Raw genomic sequence first — 19,754 nt, 5'->3', positions numbered from 1 at the left:
GAAATGAATGTATGTATGATTTATTCGGAAGCATTTACTGAGTTTATCTGAGTGCTTTATTTGTGTTCATTGACTAGGGTTGTGAAAATGAAGAGCAAACACAATACATATACACATATTGCCGTTCTGCGTCGATTAAACTGTTATTTCTTCTCAATAATCAATTAACACCATGTGTATTTTACAATTAAAAGCTGCTCTGCAGCCATTGGGATAGAGCTCCTGTCACTCGAGAATACCATCACAAAAAGCTTTATTTGTATTTGCAAGTCGAGTCCAAGCCCGCCTCCTCATGGGCTATGATTGGCTGTTTTCAAGAGAGCAGAAAATCCCCGCTCTCCCATTGGCTGGGCGAGCTTTCTGTTTGGGTTGCCTTCCAGCGGAGCGTCTGGACGGGGAGGGGAGGGGAGAGGAGGGGAGGGGAGTCGTCTGCCTTCCGCTTCTCGGCTGGATTGACACACAATGAGGACCCAAGGCTGGAAAGACGCTCATCAAACGCCGCTGTAAATAAAAACAACAAATCACTCAGGCCAGTGAAACATGGAGAATCAGGTAGGTTTTGCTCGCCTCTCTGCTTTTGGACTCTGAACTTTTCCCGATGAAAAGACTGGCTGCTTTCTCGCTGCTCGGGCAGCAATGAATCCTCTGTTGTAGTCGCTTGAAGAGAGTGAGCGAGGGAGAGCGAGAGAGAGGGAAAAGAAAAAAAAAGAAAAAAGAACGCTGCTCCTGCTGCTGTACAAGTCGTAGTTGTTTGGTTCTGGAGCTATGCTAGCTGGCCACTCATACATCGGCATTTGCCGCTAACTAGCTCCGCTCCGTAGCTCCATTCAGCGCCGCTGCATTGGCGCAGCCGCAAATCCAGCACACAAAGATACACACACGCTCTCTTTAGATTAAAACTATTAGTTATATTTATTGAGTTAGTAGTGGCGGTTGTGTCCAGCTAAGCTAAGCTAGTTCACACAACCAATGGAATATGATCGGCCCTTGGCTAAAGGCTAAGGAGCCGCGACAAGGCGCCGGGAAAAGGCTCGCTTGTCCCTCCCCTGGTCGCGCTGCTCATCCAGGGCGGGGGCCTGATACCTGCCTGTCATACTTGCCCAACCGAGGACACTACTATTTTGTAGTATTGGCTAACATTTGATTAATGGTTAACTCGTGTGCACTTTTTCCCCCCAGTATAACGCCAATGAATATGCAGGGGAGGGGGGTGGGGGGCAATTTGGCCAAATCCCAATGTGGAGAATTTGAACCGCACTCCTGCTTTGATTGGCATCTTTCATGGAGCTAAAGTGTCCAAAACACACACTATCAGTGAAGGAGTCTTGCTATCAAACTGCTTTTGCATTATTGTAACTGGATGGTTGTGTTAAATCATTAAGTCATTAAACCCCATAAAAAAAAAAAAAGCAATTGTCATTAGTTCCATAGTGCTTGCTTTTGACCTTCTCAAACTGGAAACCTTACACATTGACCCACCGCACCCCGACAGATTTATATGAACGTATTTGCACACTGTGTCACAAGTTTTAAAAGTTTTTTTTCCCCCTGTGTAAAATAGCAGCCACTCTCTTGGCGCTGCTTCTCTTAAGTTGCTTTTGAGTAGACTGGTGAGTGATCACAAAAGAGGATATGGTCGGATGCCTGGAACTTTACAAGTATTCTCAGTGTTTTCCTTTCACGAAGAAAATGTATCTAAGCACAGCGATATTGTCGGTTTTCTTTTTTTAAAGTAAAGAAAGATAGATGTTTTTGATTGGGTCTCATATTGGTCCTGCTTTGACAAAAATGCTCCAAAGCTATCACACCTCACTTGAGTTTCCAAAATGGCAGATTTTTAATTTTTTTTATATATCATCTTGAGGATGACGGCACAGCAGTTTCCTTCCTTCGACATTTCTATGACAACCAGCTATGCTGCGAGGCAATGTGTGTGTGTACAGTGGAAAACAAAATCCTGGGACAAGCGGCTAAAGCCTATTGGAGTCAGCAGCTTGATCTACGGAAAGCTGGCAAAGAACATGGACGCCACTGTGAGGTCAAAGATACTGCAATAAAGATGTTGATGTTCCATTGAGGGTGCTGTTATTACCATGATTGAACAGTTGAGCGCGGGGGGCGGCTAATTCCACCGCAGAAAGAGAAAAATGTGACGATAACCGTAGAATATACCAATTGACTCACTTTGAGAGTTTACTTGTGTACTTCCACTGTAGGTTGCCCAATGAACCATCTTAGAGCGATCACTGGGCCGAGCCTGGAATGGGAGTCCCACTTTGTTTGGGAATGCTGATGAGAGATCAGCTGCTTTTCTTGTCATGAGACTTCTCTATGCAAGCTCTGCGGTTGCTTGGGATGGATGACAGGATGATTGCTTATTTGATCGGGGAGGGAAATAATGTTTTTCCTGCCCACGCTTATAATAGCGTTTATCCAAAAAGAAAAAACAGCTCTCGAAATAAATCATTTATGAATGCTGGTCTAGCGCCACCACTTTTAAATCTTGCAAGAAGCTTGAAAACTGCAGTTAAGTGGAGTACTACGCGACCAAGACGACACAGCACGCCACTCACGAAAGCTCATCTTAGATCAAGTCGAGTGGAAAGGGGCATCATGTGTTTGGGGCTGCTTTGCTGCCTCAGGGCCCGACTGCTCTCATTGATGCGAAAATCACGTCCCCGACCGAATAAGGGAGATAAGATATTGCGCAGTAAAGCTCAAGACTGTCTGCCAGTTAGAGCTCCAAAGTAGATGCAACAAGACAATAATGACCCACAGGGCAGAGCAATATTACTCAAAATGGCATCATCTCGTGGAATTACCCAGGCAGGGGCCAGAATTTCTGATTGTTCTGTCCATAGGATCCAGCTGAGTAAACTTGATATTTATTTGACCTTGCCACGGCCATTCAAGTATTCATGACTTATCAAGAATGGGTGGCATGTTTTCCTTGGACATATCCTTCTTTTCCTGACTTTGCACTTCCTGCTTGGACGTTTTCTACCAAATGGAAAAGGCCAAGCACTGACAGCTATTTTTCTTCTGAAGTGCACAGTGCAGGTGAAACTGGAATTGGGCCACAGAGCTCAGCTGAGGAAGAAAGTCACATCGGAGGGCTTCACCCACGACTGGATGGTTTTTGTCCGAGGGCCAGAGAACGGCGACATCCAGCACTTTGTAGATAAGGTTGTCTTCCGCCTGCACGAGAGCTTCCCCAAACCTAAAAGAGGTATGACACTCGTGCCACGATGGACTTTAGCGAGAATCTGAATGAACCAAAAGGAAAATAAAATTGGAATGGCATGTTTGTGTGTGCAGTATGCAAGGAGCCCCCATACAAAGTGGAGGAGTCAGGCTACGCAGGCTTCCTCATGCTCATCGAGGTCTACTTCAAGAACAAGGTGACAGGGGGGGGGAATAAAAGTTCAATTGCTTTTATTCATCTAAGAGATGAAAAGGTTCAATTGTAAAATGATCAAGAGTGTCTAAAAAATTTTAAATGGTCATTTATAGTGGCTGTAATTTACTTTTTTTTTTTATAGCGTTTTAACAAAAGTCTTTAATTTTGTTAACAGAAACACCCCCCCCTTATTAATGTTTTTTTTTTTTTTTTTTTAGGAAGAGCCAAAAAAGGTGTGTTTCAACTATGACCTATTCCTGAACTTGGAGGGCAATCCACCTGTTAATCACCTCCGCTGTGAGAAGCTCACCTTCAACAACCCCACCAAAGATTTCAGGAAAAAGCTGATCAAAGCTGGCGGGGTGAGATCTTTAGTCCATATTTAGTCCAGTAAAGCGTCCAACACTACACATGTAATGTGCAACTATCTTCCTCGTTAGGTCTTGGTGGTTCCGGAGGTGGCCGAAGCAGTGTCCAGGCCCAGTCCAGACTATCCGATCCTCCCCACCATCCCCCTCTCAGCATTCTCAGATCCCAAGAAAACCAAGACCTCTCATGTGTCAAAGGTTGGTGAAGCTGCCAAGACATTGCTTGTCATTTGACAACCACTTGGCTCAGATCAAACCTTTGTCGCTTTCCATGTGGAGAGAGGAAAAACAAATAGTACTTCATTTCTCCTCCGCATCTTCGTACGTCGTTCATCACATATGATCTCTTTGTGAGGAGAAATCTTTGCTTTGCTTTGATTGTAGCCCGTTTGCCTTTAAAGCTGCTGGCTGACTATAATTGTTACCAACTGCCGTTTAGCATTAGCATGCGTACTGAATTAGTCGGCCTGCTTATCTTCAAGGAGAAAATGTGAGCACCCCCTGTCTTGCCTCAGTTAAATCCATCCCAAATAATAAATATCTTTTAATCGGCCTTTTCTCTTGATCTGGCTTTACTATTCTCAACATTGGTCTTACTCTGACCTTTGCTAAGTTTTTATCTTTCCCGAGTCAAGAATAGGGATCTCATTGTTCAAAGTAAACATTTCAAGGCATTTCATAGACTGTACCGTAAAGGGTCAGTCCCAAGAACTGGACGTCCCGAGCAAAACTGATGAAATGAGAAGAAAAGTGATCAGGTAGCCTTGTCAAATGGCTAAAAGCAGCATTGTCTTAGAAGAACGGCTTGTCACATTCAAGTTTTCAAATGCTTTAGCGTGCTCTTATTTACATCACGAAAAGCTGCCATTTTGTCATAATGACATTGCTTGTTTGTTTTTGCACCTTCAGGAACCCAGTAAAGAAGGAGGCGGCGGCGGCGGCGGGAGCAGCAAAGGACCCAAACCGCACAAGATGACCAAGGAGCACCGCGAAAGACCCCGAAAAGACTCGGAGAGTAAAGCCTCGTCCAAAGGCGACAACGACAGAGATGGAAGCGGCAAAAGCGGACGTGACTCTTCCTCGACCTCGTCTTCGAAAAAGCCCTCAGACATCAAAGTTAAAGATGAAGTCAAAGTCTTGCCCAAGGCAGCTTTCAAGGAGCCCAAGCTCACCCTGAAGGAGTCAAAGATGGAGGGCATGTCTCCAAAAGGAGGGGGGGCTGGGAGTGGAGGGGGTGGCGGCGGTGGAGGAGGAGGAGGATCTGCAGAGTCCAAAGCCCCCAGCAAAAGACCCTCGACTGTGGAGTCTCCCAAACCCAGTGCCAAGAAGCAGAAAAAGGGCAGCTCCGAGGGTCCCAAAGGCCCGTCTGGCGCCGCTTTCACAGGTTCCCCTCGCGTGTCGTCATCATCCGCTGCCACTCAACCCTACGCCGACAAGAAACACTCCAAGGAAAAAGGTCGCTGGGCCAAAAGCAAAAACGACACACAGGATTTGAAAGAACCCAAGAAACTTCCCGAGTCAGAAGATTCCAATTCAGAGGATGAAGCCTCTTCAAAGTCTGAGGTTGGGACACTTTGCATTCATTTCCTATTTCTACCAACTCGAGTCCAAAGAGGTCTTTGTTGTTTTTATTAGTAATATTTGTATTCATTTATTTTCGAATTCAAAATGGCACCAAAGCATTCTCGAGCGGATTTAATCGATTGATGTCATCCAACCTCCTCCAACAGCAGTCGGCTCCTTCCAGCCCTTCAAACTCGAGTTCCAGCTCCGACTCCAGCTCAGACTCGGACTTTGAGCCGGGACAGAAACCAGGACAAGGTACAGTATTTTAAATTTGATATCCAAAATATCCATGCATACTAAATACAAATACGACGTGTCCTCAAAAAGTCCAAATATATGAATTTGAAAGAATGAAATCTGCCAGATATCGATTGCAGTCCAAACAAGGAAGGCTCTTTGTTTCTTTCAGGTCCCTTGCGATCCATGGTGGAGGAGATCCAGTCAGAGGAGTCGGACGATGACGACAGCAGCTCGGAGGAGGGGACCCCCGTCAAGACCAATCCTCCCAATCGCGACTCTCGGTCAGTCAGACCAAGCCCCCCCCCCCTCCCCCTAGATAACATTGAACCGTGCAGAAAGTGTGTGAGTGACCTAATGACATTGTCCCTCTCCCCCCCCCCCTTCCCCGTCAGACTGAGCCTGGACAGCGAGAGTGACAGCAGTGACGGGTCGCACCGCCCCAGTCGAGACCCGGCCCCACCCCCGCAGAAACACAGCTCCTCTAATAATAATAAAGTGAGGCCTGACACATATTGACCAAATGAAAATCACGATGACAACACTTTGGAAATGCGTTTGTATGATAAACCTACAGTTGGGATTTGTTTTCACAGGGCTGACTCATTTTGACCCGTTTTATTCCACCCGTTTTGCAACAAGCGCCATCTCTCTCTCTTTCTCTCTCTCACAGGTGTCGGGCCGAAAGAGCCCGGACTCCTCGTTCCGTTCGGAGAAGGTGTTGAAGAAGGGATACGACAAGGTAGGAAGGGTAAATACCGCAACTTTTTTTTATGCTTCAACTTACACATGTATCCTATGAAACCAAATAGATTGCTGTTGGTTTGGCAAACGGATCCAGATGTTTGGACAAACTGCCACTGAACTCTTGTCAAGTATTTTTCTTAGCACCACATCAAACATCCTTCCGACGGCTCTCGTTCAACTCACAAGAAAACATCCATGCTTTGCTGGATATCTTTACTTCTTTACTTTGCAATCAGCGTATTTTCAACGACACTCTTCTCTCCCAAATGATTCAGGCCTACACAGAAGAGTTAGTGGACCTCCATCGCAGACTGATGGCTTTAAGGGAGCGCAATGTCTTGCAACAGGTTTGTTTGTCTTCGTGTCTTGCTTTCCGTTGTTGACCGAGTCCAAATTGTTTCCGCCAACTGTCCTCCTGGATTTTGCGTCTCAGATCGTCAACCTGATTGAGGAGACGGGCCACTTCAACGTGACCAACACCACTTTTGACTTTGACCTCTTTTCCTTGGACGAGTCCACCGTCCGCAAACTACAGAGCTACCTGGAGGCGACGGCCACGTGACAGGAAGCGGAGGCGGAGACGGCCATATCTCCTTCATCGCTCAACAGCAAGCAACGTAACCACACACACGCGTAAGAACAAAGAAGCACACACGAAGACGCCGCCGCCGCCGCCACCGCAGCTTGATGACACGCTGGCGAGGGAACCCGTGGAGGAAGGGGAGGACGGCGTGAGCGGGAGAGTCCCAGATGGCAGTAGGAGAGGAGCGCCGCAGGAAGTTAACGGCATGGCGGACCCGTGGAATTCAGCCGCCCCCGCCCCCCTCGCACACCCTTCAGCGCGTCACACTCGTCCTCCTCCTCCTTCTTTCCATTCACACTCCTTCCCGGCCAGATCACTCCACATCCCATCCCCCTGCAATCAGCCCCATTGGGCCTTGGCAGTTACTGACTTTTCTTATTTTGGAACGCACACGCATGTGTACATGTGGAAGCGTGCGTGCGTGTTTGGATGGCATCGCTGCTCTCCCAACATCCCAACATGACTTTGCTCTTGCACTGAAAGCTGAGCCCTGACCTCGCGCCAATGCCTCTCCAAATTTCACCTCCCAGCACCCCCAAAGCTGCAAGTGCATCCTTCCTTCCTTCCTTCCTTCCCTCCTTCCCTCTCATGCCAGCGTGCACCAAAGGGCTCCACTGCTGGTCGCCAGTGCGTTCTTGGATTGCCGACTGGTGGATTTGTAAAACTAATAAAAGTAGCCATACTCGTCTCCCAGAATCCAAAAATAAGAAAAAGTAGGGGCCATGTGCCCCCGCCCCCCCCTTTTTTTTTTTTTTTTTAATATTTTATTTTTCTACAAATGCATTTGTGTTTCTACTCCCAGATTTGCGGTTAAATGACCTGTGAGCTATGAATGTATCTCAATTTTATTTTTCTACGCCCAACAAGCCCACTCTAGTGCCTTTCTGCAGCATGAAGTGGGTGTTCCCCAGCATCCCCACCCCATCCCCACCACCACCGCCCCCCTCCGCTTTGAAAAAGGGGGAAAGCAAGTGTTAATCAGGCTGCCTGATTCTTCAGTATTGTCTTAAAGGCTTCTTTTTCTTCCCCAGTGTCCTTGTAGGCAGTTGTAGTCCTTCCTCTCGTCATCTCTGTAGAAACTGTATAACTGGTGTTTATGTTTTTGCTTTTCTGCCACTAGCTCAGTGTTTAATGTGGGGGGGGGGGGGGTACGTTATATGAACTAGCTGTAGAAACTGTCGATTTGGGCTTGCTGTGTATGTGACCTCCCTTCCTTCGAGGTGAACTATCAAATCATGATGACCACTCGCAATAGAATCAGTCTTTGAAGAGCCCAGTCATCTCAACCCCAAACCAATTTCACGCAACTTCTTCACCAATCACGTGTACAAGTATGGATATTGTTAATGAAAGCTGAAAAAGTGCGCTCAGGGTCACAGGGAACCGAACCCAGTTCACTTCATAGTCCATGACAGTAATAGCAATGTTTACAACAGGTTTGTAGTTGCACGTGGTTGCCACAAGATGGCAGCAAAGCACTACATTCACACTAGACAGGGCAATGGCCTTTCTTGATGAAGCTCCCGCCTAGGCTTCAACACAAGATGGAGAGAAATGCCATGCAGCAGCCTGGGGTGGAGGTCCACACTTGAACTGAATGCGTCCTTTGCCGCTCTGCCTTTTGTGTATTTATTGTGTAGCTTTAATACTGGCGTGTTGCGGGGGCCGTCACTCTGCTCACTGCTGTTGTTTTGAAACAGCCCCCCCCCCGGCCCATCCCGCCTGTGCCTCTGTCAACAAAACCCCGACCGACTCCCAGTTGCTTTGTGTGACAGCCAGGCGTCCTCTTCTGAGTGGACGTCCGAGTTCATGAACTCTTGACTGTTTGACCCGCTACTCTTTGTACCCAACCGGGTCATTGGAGTGGATGTTGACCCAAGAAATGCCCCGCAGTCTACCCACAGTCTACGTTTTATTTATGGACCTCTGCACTTTTGGCTGTGATGACTTCAGTACTTAAATAGTTCCCTAAATTGTATTTTTAAGGATTTTATACAATATTTACATGCAATATGATATTATTTGATTGTTTTTTGCCAAATTGTTTTTGTTAATTTAATCGTCTTGAATTTGGGCGCATTTTGTCACTAGCCGTCACCAACCAACATGCCCTCTCGAAGCTCTTTTTCTTTTTTGCCTGAACTCTTTTTCCTGGCACGTTCCCTGTAATGTTTTTGTGTATCTCATGACAGCTGAGCACCAAGAAGCAGGTGTTGCAGATGTTTGCTGGATGACCTCAACTTAATCACTGTCTGCTTCCAGTCACAATAACTGGACCACAGAGAGAACGCCACACTTTTGTTCAGGGAGCTGTTAAGCTAAAAAAAAATAATAATTTTGGGTTTTCCTGTGCTTTGACGTACGGTTTCATAGACGACGCTCGGCACAAACACGTCATAGGAAAGGAGGGGACTGCGGGAGCTGGCCATTTACACTTGGACAATACATCTGAGGTCAATAATCTGTTGTGTGCATCTTGAAAGGAAGAGCATGTGTATTTATAAGGGTTCAATTCTTTGACTGGGGGGGTTGTGAGGAAATTGGTGGCAACATCAAGATGTGGTCAACACAGAACAAACCAGATGAAGGGCACATGAGCAAGTCAATTTGGTCAAAGACAAACTTGGCATTGAAATGCCACCATGTGGCCATATGATGCAAGTTGTTGTCATAGTCGAAACATGTTATTTTAATGTTATTTTTATTTGGAAAATCATAATAAAGTCATGAAGTACTGTCACGGTGTCTCATCATTGACCGCCGGCCGACCTGCTCACGGGGTTCATATGGAGTTCATGTGGCTGCACGTGGGGTGAAAAGGACACGCAGAAATAGGTCGGGCCCATCACGTGCTTGCTGATCATCCATAGGGCAAATTATTTTCTGGTGGGAAGGATCCTTATTGCTTCAGGGCTGATCAATAGGATGATGTCACGGCGTTGTGATGGAGGTACCACCATCAATGGATCCCCGTTAAAACATTTCACAGGGCCTCGTTGACCGTAAAATGACCTTTGTTACATCGAGTTGGAGTTGGAGACTTCCTGTTCATGGTTTTTTTTTTGCGCACTGCTTGATCATTTAAAATTTCAATGTCATACAAATTATGAATTCACCTTCAACGTTCATACAAACAGTAAAGACAAAATATATACATATATATATATATATATATATAGTCTCCTGTGTGGATCTGTAAATAAGACAAACACAAGATACTGGAATGGACAACTTTTATTATTTCCCGTTTGGTCATTGACATTTACAAGCTTCCTTCTGCCTAACCGACTCACCAACCACATACCTACTAATAAGAGCATCATTAGTTGAGTCAAACTTCCAAGAAATGTCACAGCTTGGTGCTTATTTTGAATTATAGTTGAACACACGGACGCCTCCTTCATTAAATTGAGTTGTGGCAGCATATAACCAGTGTCATTGAACAGAAAGTAAACTCACTCACATCCCTTCATCAAAACAATACATGGTAGAAATAAGAAATGACACCATGTAAACCCAGAACTTCACCTAGTTTTCATGACCCAGTTCCCCAAGTCATCATGTTACAACAATCAAAAGAGTGCTCTTTGGATTTCATCAACTTGGCTTTTCAAGTAGAGACTGTTTTCTGGGAAACTAAATGCTTGATGATCATAATAGTAGTTGACATAAGTTGCATAAAGTGTGCCAACTGTTTCGATATAAACAACTCAGTTATACCAGTTGAATAGAATCCAACCATTGTTTCATTTTCCTTGCACGTAAACAAACACATGAAGGTTTAAAGCAAAAGCATATTTACAATCCAATACCATTTAAGAGCAAATGAACACAACCAGTGCAAATGAACGAGCGAGCGAGCCTCCAGCTGTCACATCAGCCCAAAAAGCTTCACCTATTTGGATGATTTAACATATAAAGTATACAATCTGGATTTAACGTCATCATTTAAATGTGATACTACTTCCTTTTCAACCGATTCACAAATGAAGGATTTCATTACATACATGGAAAATCCTTTATTTTTTTTTTAGCTTTTAAATACATTTTATTGTGCACTTCGTGTCTCCAGGACTTTTATATGTTTGGAGGATATTTTTTACTGTCCATTTTGTATTTTTCATCTATTACGGCAGTCTACCAAATCAAGTAATGGGTGCAGCCAAACGGTTTCACCGTTCCGCCATCTTTATTACCCGGAGAGACAAACACCTCAAGGATGCCCAAGATCCAAATTCTCCCTTGTTGGATGCATTCATCTACACCAAAAAAGGAATGTGTGGAAACGACGGACAGAGTAAAGCGGTAAGCTTGAGACGACACAAAAATAATAACCTGTATTTCACATTATTGTGTGTCCATGATACCCTCGTTTTCATAGCATTAGCATACTTAGCATGAGTCTTTCTGCTGATTATAGCTTTGTGCGCTTTATGGTTTCACTTGCAGATGTATTTTGAGCAGTTTTATCACATGAATTGCATCGAAGGTTATTCTTGGGGAACACAATAATGCATTCGTTAGCTTCTCGCTAACGCTAGCATTAGCTTACCGCTTAACTTGACTGCAATGCTTGTTTACAAGACGTGCTCATAAATATTGTGAGGGCGTGTTAGTTATGGCTGTATGGACAAGTTTGGCCCAAGCAAACTGAAAATTCGCTGTTGACTCAAACTTTTCTCAAAGCTATTTGGGGAATTTGGTGATTTTCATTTTCAAGTATGACAAACGAGCTTTTCTTTGCTGCTACTTCACATCCGTATGCAACACAAATAAATAGTTGGAAAAAAAAAAGCTAATTGAATTTACAATGGCTTTCTCTTGTCCTCAAATGTAAACCAAAATAAGGCAATCAAAACAGAACTTGAAAAAACGATAAACAAGCAAATGGATATACGACAACTCCTTTCTCTTATTTGGTAGGCAGCGGGTTGTCGGGGGTCGTCGGAGAGGTCACTTCCTTGTAAAAGTTGTCAATCTGCTCTTGGTACATTTTGGACACCACCGGCCGCTTCAGCTTCATGGTGGGACCTGCAGAAGAGGAATAGACCATCATGTCCGTCAATTCATTTCGAGTCATTAACCAAGCCAGTAGGCATGTTCCAGAGAACAGCGCTTCTTGAGATGGCCGCTACTTACCCAGCTCTCCTCCAGGGATGGAGAAGTCTTGCGGGAGAATGTGCCACTTTTGGATCCGCTGAGCGTTGGAGACGGCTTTCTCATTCACCCGGTTGATGGCGTCCTGGATGGCAGCGTTTACGGCGCGATCGCGGCCGCCCGCCAGTTCGGAGACGCACGTTGCTTGACTTCCCAGTTTCTTGCAGATCTCCACGGCCTCTGGAGTGAGCTCGTCCAATGGGGCACCGTCAGCGTTGAGCTGGCACTGAAGGGGAAATCACGGTTATTTTAATTAAGAACCCAAAAAATTGGTCCTATTTTCAAAGTCTCGAGCGTGAAACTGTTGAGCGTCTCTGTACCTTAAAGTTTGTAAAAAGTCATCTTTAAAGATTGCACTTTTAAAGTTCAAATGACCGATATATTCTCCAAGTACTTCCTGCTCATCTTGCTCTGAAAGGAATCCAAACAAGAACAAGAATCCAAACTGGATCCTCGTCCAACATTTGTTTCCTTGGTCATGTGGTGTTGCAATCAGCCACAAGATGGCAGTGTTGCCATACGGCCTTTGACCGATCGAAAATGAGATTTGAGATCAAAATCAAAGTGTTATCTGCAAGACCAAAAGAGAACCTGGTGTTGACTGTGAAGCTTACGCAATACATTGTTCTGTCATACCTTAATGGTGAGGAGCATGGACAGAAACTTTCTCTTGTCTCCTATCAGCATGGCATTGCTAATCAGCGGCAGAGCTTCCTTGACTGCGTCCTCGCTTGGCACAGGAGGGATGTTCTCTCCCCCTGCTGTGATGATTAACTCTGAAAAGACAAAAGGAGCATTGTTGAGAAAGCTATTTAAAGAAGCCAGGGCGCTCCCGTTCCAAGAAGTCCAAACCTTTAATTCGACCGGTGATGAAGAGGAATCCATTGCTGTCGCGTTTGCCCAAGTCGCCGGAATGCAGCCAGCCCTCCGAATCCAGAGCTTCCTCAGTCTTGTTGTCCATGTTGAGGTAACCCATGAAGACGTGGCGACCCCAGAAGCAGACTTCCCCGGTCCCATCTTGGTCTGGGTTGTGCAACTTTGTCTTGCACCCAGGGATCTCCTTGCCACAGCTGGAGGGCAACAAAAAGGAGAAGAAAAAATCGGGACACTTGCCTTAAGGCCCGAGGGTCAGAACCGGCCCACGGATCCAGAGTTGCGTGAAAGCATACGGCAAATACCTGGTGATCCTAAAGGCGTCTGGGATGGAGACGGTGTGCGGTCCGGTGGACTCGCTCATGCCGTACAGCTCGTACAATGGAATGTCCAGGCTGAGGAAGAACTCCAGCGTGTCCCGGGTAATAGGAGCGGCACCCGTGTAGCACCTGTGGCAGCGGTCCAGACCCAGAGCCTTGCGCACCTTCTTGAACACCAGCTTCTTGGCTATTTGGTAACTCAACGGTGTGTGTTCCGCTGCTCTGGTTCTTCAAGAGAAAAGGCATCTTCAAACAGCTGTTCCAAAACTGCAACGCTGCATTTACTTACACGTTCATCTTGGACAGATTGGTCTGCAGACCCACGTCTTTGGCCCAGGCGGCAACTTTGCGGCGAACAGCCGACGACTTTGCTCCAGTGGCCTTCATCTTCTCTTGCATCTTCTCCCAGACGCGTGGCACCCCCATGAAGGCCGTGGGACGCACCTCCTTCATGGTGTTCACCAACGAGCCCTGCAAACGGACAGCACCGCAACTCAAGCATGTGTTTTGACCGATTTTTCAAGACCCAGAGATCATCGTGGCGTCATCATCATCATAAAAAAAGACAAAAAAACACGACTGACCTTAAGTGCATCGGGGTCAGCAAAGTGTGTGACCCCGCCCACCCTCATGGTAAGCCAGATGTCCACCATCTGGGCGGCGATGTGGCTGAGGGGAAGGTAACTGACCACCACCTCCTGGGAATCCGTGGCATCCGTCAGGCCCACGTGGCGAGCGGTGGAGAGCGCCGTCCATGTCAGCTGAGGGTTAAGAAGGAGACAAAATGTGAAGAACCTGGGGCTTTTTCAAATTTGGCCACATGTGAATCAGGCGCTTACATTATCATGGCTGAGCATGACTCCTTTGGGCTGGCCGGTGGTTCCTGAGGTGTAAATGAGCGTGCAGCACTGATTCGCCTTCTGCTTGGCGACGATGTCATCGAGCGAAACGTCAGAAACCTCAAGTCCCAGTTTCATGAACTCGGACCACTGCGGGGAGGAAGAAGACCATTGCTGCTTCTCCACGCGCCGTTCGTCTTTATTCACTTACGCTGTACAGGTTTGCTTTCTTCTCCTTCACTTTCCCCTTGTACTGGACAATGGCTTTCAGATGTGGCAAACTGTCTTGCACTTGAAGGATCTTCTGCAGCTGCTTGTGGTTCTCCACCACGAGGATATTCGCCTTGCAGTTCTCGGCCACGTACTGGCACGCTTCTGGCGAGTTGGTTGCGTAGATGCCCACAGCGAAGCCACTGCAACACATTTGGAATTTGAATACGTGCACATCTGCCTCCCTCATAGTGGGACATTAGCCTTCTGTGATATTCCAATTCATATGGTCGACAATGTCATTGAGGAACTAAGGGTAGTTGTCCCTCTCGTGATCTGCATCGACAACTCACCCTGCCAAAATGGCTCCGATGTCAGCGACGAACCACTCGACGGAGTTGAAGCCGAGGATACATACGCCGTGGTATGGCTGCAACCCAAGCTGTATGGAGAGAGACAAATACATCCAGTCCATATTGCAATCTGGATTGACATTTTGGCCTCGGCTCTTCATAAACCAGGCCATGTGATCTCAAGAGCCATCGGGACTTTGGCCATCCTCTTATATGGCGGGCGCACTTGACAATTTCTTGAACGTAAACAAGAGCAGCTAAAAGTAGGTCAAAGTTGTGGCGCAGTGTGTAAAGTGTGCAACGGAAGATTCCAATGCCACGTGTTTATGCGAGGCTAATTCAAGTGGAACGCTTCCACGCCGTGTGGTTTGCGCTTGGGTCAGATGCCTTTGGGCTGAGTTCCCACATGGACTTGCCTTTTCAAGTCCACCACCACATGACGTGAAGATGGCAGACTGAATAAATGTGCGGTGTGCTTGAGACTAATGTGTAAAAATGCTAGCCTGGATTCAGCAAGGAATTCTTTTTAAGAAACAAATCAGGCAGAGACTGAAAAGATCGAATCCTCCACAGGACAACCAAGGAACCCTTTAAAGTTTGAGCGTCAAAATCCAGTGACGAAAGCCAAAAACCTCATAAAAAACGGATTTGTTCACCCCCAGAAGGGCCTGACTCAATGACTAAGCAATATTGGTCTCGAATTAGGTACCTTAAGGAAGCTCTTGGCTGCTGTGCGACAGGTCTCGTAGTACTGCTTGTAGTTCAAGCTCTTCTTCTGCTCGCCTTCTTTCCAGCTCACAGCCGTATAGTTGCCAAAATTCTTCACAGATGTTGTGAAGAGCTGATGGACCGTCAAAGGGGTCTCCGCTGCTAGGCCAGAATCTTCCATGCGGAGCTTGACTTCGCCATCAGCTTGACATGTCCACAGGTTGGACCCCGGTGCTGGTGCTGGTGCCGGTGCTGCTGACACTGACAGAGAGCCTGGGCGCTGGCCATTTACTGGAGGACGTAGAGAAGATATGAGAACTATTAAGAACGAAATATTCTGGTGCATTGAAGTGAGAATTGCTAAAAGGACAAAAACACCCGGAGAGGTTGCTTGGCAACAGCTCCTTAATCAATAAATATATCCTTCATTGCAAAAGGAACATCTCAATCCATGATCTCGTGCTTCTTAAGAACACGGAATAAACTATATTGCTGTCATTTTGCCGCTAGCCACATTTATGGCCTCCAACGGGTCCTCATTGTTGGCTGCAAAAGCAGGAACAAGCAAATTAATGTTTAACCCTGCTCCGCTCAACAAATGCCCATCCATTTTGTCCCATGCTCAATCGGACCCCTTGATTATTTGTCAAATCGTGACAAATCCAAAAGAGAGAACAATACATTCGTTTCACTTTCCCTTTCAGTACAAATGCAGGAAAGGATGACTAAGGACAGGAAGCAGATGTCACTTCCTGCGGGAAATGAGAGCAATTGCAAACATGAAGCTGTCCGTCACACACATCTCTTACTGTGATCATGAAGCAGCCATCATGCAAACATTCCAATGATAAGGGGGAAGCAAATGTAAACAGTCTTCTTATCAGGACCGTCTGTGTGTATCACCTTTTTGTGTGTTCTTGGCGTGTTCATTGGAGACCTCCGGCTTCCTGGTGACAGCATCGGGGGCGGCTGTCTCTTCTTCTTTCTCCACCGTGGGTTCTTCCTCTAAGGACTCACTGAGGAACAGGAAAAACACGTCAAACAAAAGGGTGAAGTCCCGAGCTGGGCTGCCACATTCTTCACCAAGACCAGAGGCAGAAACCGGATAAAAACAGACTCCATACCAAAAGAACATATATGCTCTTTCTTGGCAGTCATCCATCATTCCATGACAACTTCTCATTGTTGTGTGGTGTACGTACTTGGCCGTATCCAAAACATGATCAAGGGCTGCTCCGTTTTTCCCCGAATCACAGGTAGACTCGCTCAAGGCGACAGAGTCCGACTCCTGAAGCACTCCGACCTCCGACATGGCGCCGGGCTCACACACGGTCACTGCAAGAGGTAAACAAACTCAAGCTCAGTTGACATGACTGTCTGCTCACAATCAAATGATTCGACGTGGTCCAGCCACACGGTGTTGCAACCTCGCTTCTCTGCTCTAATTGCACGACACGTGACTTTAGTAGACGCAAGACCGGCACCTGGGTGTTTGAGAAGCAGCCGAGGTTATTCTGACATCTCCGACATAGATTCCAGTGTCAAACCTTGCATAATGCTCCACTGATTCTGGAGAAGGCTGCGGTGGCTTTACCTCTTTTTTTTTTCCCCTTACCCAACTATAGCATCACACCGGTAATTCTGCATCAGTCACATCACAGCCAATCCGACCTTGTGGACATTTTAGATGAGATATGAGTCAAATGAAACTGTTCACATGCTATGAAAGCAGAACTTTTCAAAAAACCCAAATACGATTCCAACTGCAATGGAGCAAGAGCGGATTTTAAAAGTAGAGCAGTCATGGCTTTACCCTCCCAATGGTTGGCGGAGTGACACGTACTAAACCCGAAACGCTCCTTGAGCCGGCCGGTCCCAACCCCAGCTGTTTTCCGCTCAGATCCAACACTGCTATTACCGTAAAATTCCGTCCTTTCAAATATTAAAGATGAGAGATCAAAGCTCTTCCAATAGATGTCGCTCGACCAGATCTTCTAGGCTCTTTCGGTTGTCCTAGAAACGAACACCGAGAGAAGAAATGCGATTCCATCTCGGCAAGCGCCCAGATCAGCGGTTTATGACGAGACAACACCCTCAGCATCCTCGCTTGGTGCATGAACGACCACATGACGGCCTTTTCCCATCTATTCTACATTCATAAGAGATGATGGCGACTCGAAACATCATCCCCTTGATACCCTCTCCTAATGACAAGTGCCTGGTTGCTGCAACAGTCATCACCTTATTCACATATTAAGATGGATGGAGTCAAACATTGATGGTGAATATTCAGCAACAAGGTTGCCCTGCGCACATTCTCATCAGAGGAAATGAGATGATAAAACAAAAGGAGGAAAAAAAGGCATGCAAGTGAAAGCTTAAAGAGATGAGCAATCCATTCAATTAACACTGCACAATGCATACAAATACTCACATTGCATTTCTGGAAATCAATTTTTCGGCCCGGTTGGAATTTTGCTGTCCGATAAAGCTCCTTCAAGTGTCAAATCTTCTATTCTAAAATCTCCTTGTGTTTCTAGACTACAAGACAAGCAGCCGACCGATCATTCGTTTTCAAACAGCAGCCCGGCCGGCTTGGTTGGTCCCTCCCCCCATGGAAGAAAACCCCACCCTGCCAGCTAGGCTTCCTTCTACGCACTCCCCCCGCAATCTGATAGGAGGGAAATGCTCACGCCACAAGCCTCGGCTTCCAAAAAAGGTCATGCGAGAGGGGAGCGTCAACGATACTATGAAATCCATCCCCCTCACAACAAACTGCAGTCATGCTGGCTAAGGTTACTATGGGTCATTTTTATTTTTTTATTGTTCTACAAAACATCATAATATCTGAATTCGATTAATCTGCTACCGATTTTGCATTACTCACTGCTCAATGAAATATTAGCATATGGTAAATAATCGGCCACTAACATAAGATGCCTCTCTGTCGAATGAAAAACATCTTTTTTTCTTTTTGGCCGAAACGACGCTTTTGATTGGCAGAGACGAAAAGGAGTGAAAAGCAAAACATAGACACTCATACAATTCTGTCGTTCAAATGATGAGCAATCATAGATCAGGTATATGAATGCTAGTTTACCTGCTGTTGTTGTTTGAAGACAATTTCTAGAAAATGTCCACGGAACATAGGTAACCGAGTTCTTCAAAAGTGCAGTGGACCCGACCGACGCGACACAAGAGCTTTTCCGACCGCGATACCGGTCTAATTACCATGCCAATCCTTAAACAGGTTGTTGTTCTCCTGAGAACAAACAGGTGAAGCGATTGGTCGGGCAAATTGGAAGTCGAAAATCACATAAGCAGCCTCGCTTCTGATCTTCCAATTTAATCATATTCACATATTGCACCAGAAATCATGTACTCGGATTGATGATCATGGGTGACGTTATGGTCATAACCATTGCCTTGGGTGATCATCTCATTATTTCCTTGCTTTCAGGTAGCTGCCATCAAACGCTTTATGCACAGCAAGCAGATTAGAAGAAAGCAATGTTTTACTGATCTCATCTGATGCTCACATGACGTCTTTCCATAGCAAGATCACTCTCAGCCAATTGCTTTGAGAGAGAACATCCAGCCACCACAGCACAGCACAGCAGAGCATCACGTGACGTGACAGCCGGATGGAATCTGCGCATGTGCACGTGCTGGGCAGCTGTAGGCTGCAGCGGCCGCTGACGTGCCATTGGCTGAGGTTACTCTCAGTCATTGACATGAAGTCACTAGATGCTCCGCTGGGGACAGTCCTATGCTGCACCGATCACAATGCATTATTGTCGTCTCATTTCAGATGTCTTGAATCAACTATTAAATTGAACAAGGGTAATCATATTATATCATATAGACTGTATTACTCAAGATTAGCTCATCGAATGTTCATTCGTTAGGCCGACTGGGCACTCCAAAGTACCCAAGTGTGAAGATCCCAAGACACCATGCTTCAATTCATACATTTCCTCATTATAAAATAATTCATTGCTTGGTCCAAACGGAACTTAGATCGTTCTAGCGTTTCAAAAAATATTTGTCCTTATATCAATCATTGTTTTGGTGAGAACGGAATTGTGAATGGATCATATACTGACTGACCTCTCCAGATGGTTTGCCATTTCTTTCAAAGTGGAAAATACAGAGTAAGCCTACGTTTACTAGCTTTTAGTTAAAAGCCAACATTACATTTACAAGGATTACAAGGACAATCAGGATCTTTTTTTCTTGAACTTACTGTATCAAGGAACGGAGTGCTCCATGTTGCATCACACTTGAAAGAGGTAACTCATGTGGCTATCTCAAACTCTGGCCTCCAGCTTTGAACCAAAGTACTCAACATAACAGTAATATAAAATAGACTTTGGGGAATTATGAATTGGCA

At 45.9% G+C, this 19,754-nt stretch overlaps 2 protein-coding genes and 1 long non-coding RNA gene across 10 annotated transcripts; 2 read left to right on the top strand and 1 right to left on the bottom strand.

Annotated features, from left to right (window-relative positions):
- The first annotated feature begins 406 nt into the window (after positions 1–406).
- Positions 407–9,641, top strand: mllt1a (MLLT1 super elongation complex subunit a). 6 transcript variants are annotated; one of them, XM_061297702.1, is made up of 13 exons: positions 407–552; positions 3,049–3,229; positions 3,319–3,401; positions 3,619–3,762; positions 3,841–3,966; positions 4,678–5,331; positions 5,499–5,589; positions 5,744–5,855; positions 5,967–6,069; positions 6,245–6,313; positions 6,384–6,446; positions 6,594–6,665; positions 6,752–9,641. In XM_061297702.1, exons 1-13 carry the CDS (start codon positions 541–543, stop codon positions 6,878–6,880), a joined length of 1,839 nt encoding a protein of 612 aa, XP_061153686.1. In that variant the 5' UTR covers positions 407–540; the 3' UTR covers positions 6,881–9,641. The 6 variants fall into 6 exon arrangements, with proteins under 6 accessions (XP_061153686.1, XP_061153689.1, XP_061153685.1 ...); XM_061297705.1 differs by lacking the exon at positions 6,384–6,446 and having other exon boundaries at positions 5,502–5,589; XM_061297701.1 differs by having other exon boundaries at positions 5,502–5,589; positions 6,384–6,665.
- Positions 9,642–10,117: 476 nt separating this feature from the next.
- On the bottom strand, positions 10,118–17,938 carry acsbg2 (acyl-CoA synthetase bubblegum family member 2). Of its 2 annotated transcripts, none has more exons than XM_061297542.1 (14): positions 17,796–17,938; positions 16,564–16,696; positions 16,265–16,377; positions 15,363–15,652; positions 14,654–14,742; positions 14,302–14,503; positions 14,091–14,240; positions 13,836–14,012; positions 13,541–13,722; positions 13,237–13,479; positions 12,911–13,128; positions 12,695–12,834; positions 12,041–12,284; positions 10,118–11,932 (listed from the first exon to the last, which is right to left on the bottom strand). In XM_061297542.1, exons 1-14 carry the CDS (start codon positions 17,800–17,802, stop codon positions 11,814–11,816), a joined length of 2,307 nt encoding a protein of 768 aa, XP_061153526.1. In that variant the 5' UTR covers positions 17,803–17,938; the 3' UTR covers positions 10,118–11,813. The 2 variants fall into 2 exon arrangements, with proteins under 2 accessions (XP_061153526.1, XP_061153527.1); XM_061297543.1 differs by having other exon boundaries at positions 13,237–13,473.
- Positions 17,939–18,014: 76 nt separating this feature from the next.
- LOC133167038 (uncharacterized) lies at positions 18,015–19,213 on the top strand. 2 transcript variants are annotated; one of them, XR_009717896.1, is made up of 2 exons: positions 18,015–18,156; positions 18,918–19,213. It is a non-coding gene; the product is annotated as an uncharacterized LOC133167038 (long non-coding RNA). The 2 variants fall into 2 exon arrangements; XR_009717897.1 differs by having other exon boundaries at positions 18,030–18,156; positions 18,822–19,213.
- The last annotated feature ends 541 nt before the right edge of the window (positions 19,214–19,754 follow it).

This window comes from Syngnathus typhle, linkage group LG14 (genome assembly GCF_033458585.1).
Source record: "Syngnathus typhle isolate RoL2023-S1 ecotype Sweden linkage group LG14, RoL_Styp_1.0, whole genome shotgun sequence".
Classification (NCBI taxonomy): domain Eukaryota; kingdom Metazoa; phylum Chordata; class Actinopteri; order Syngnathiformes; family Syngnathidae; genus Syngnathus; species Syngnathus typhle.
The sequence above is the reverse complement of the archived record's forward strand: the minus strand, read 5'-3'. Positions and strand labels throughout refer to the sequence as shown.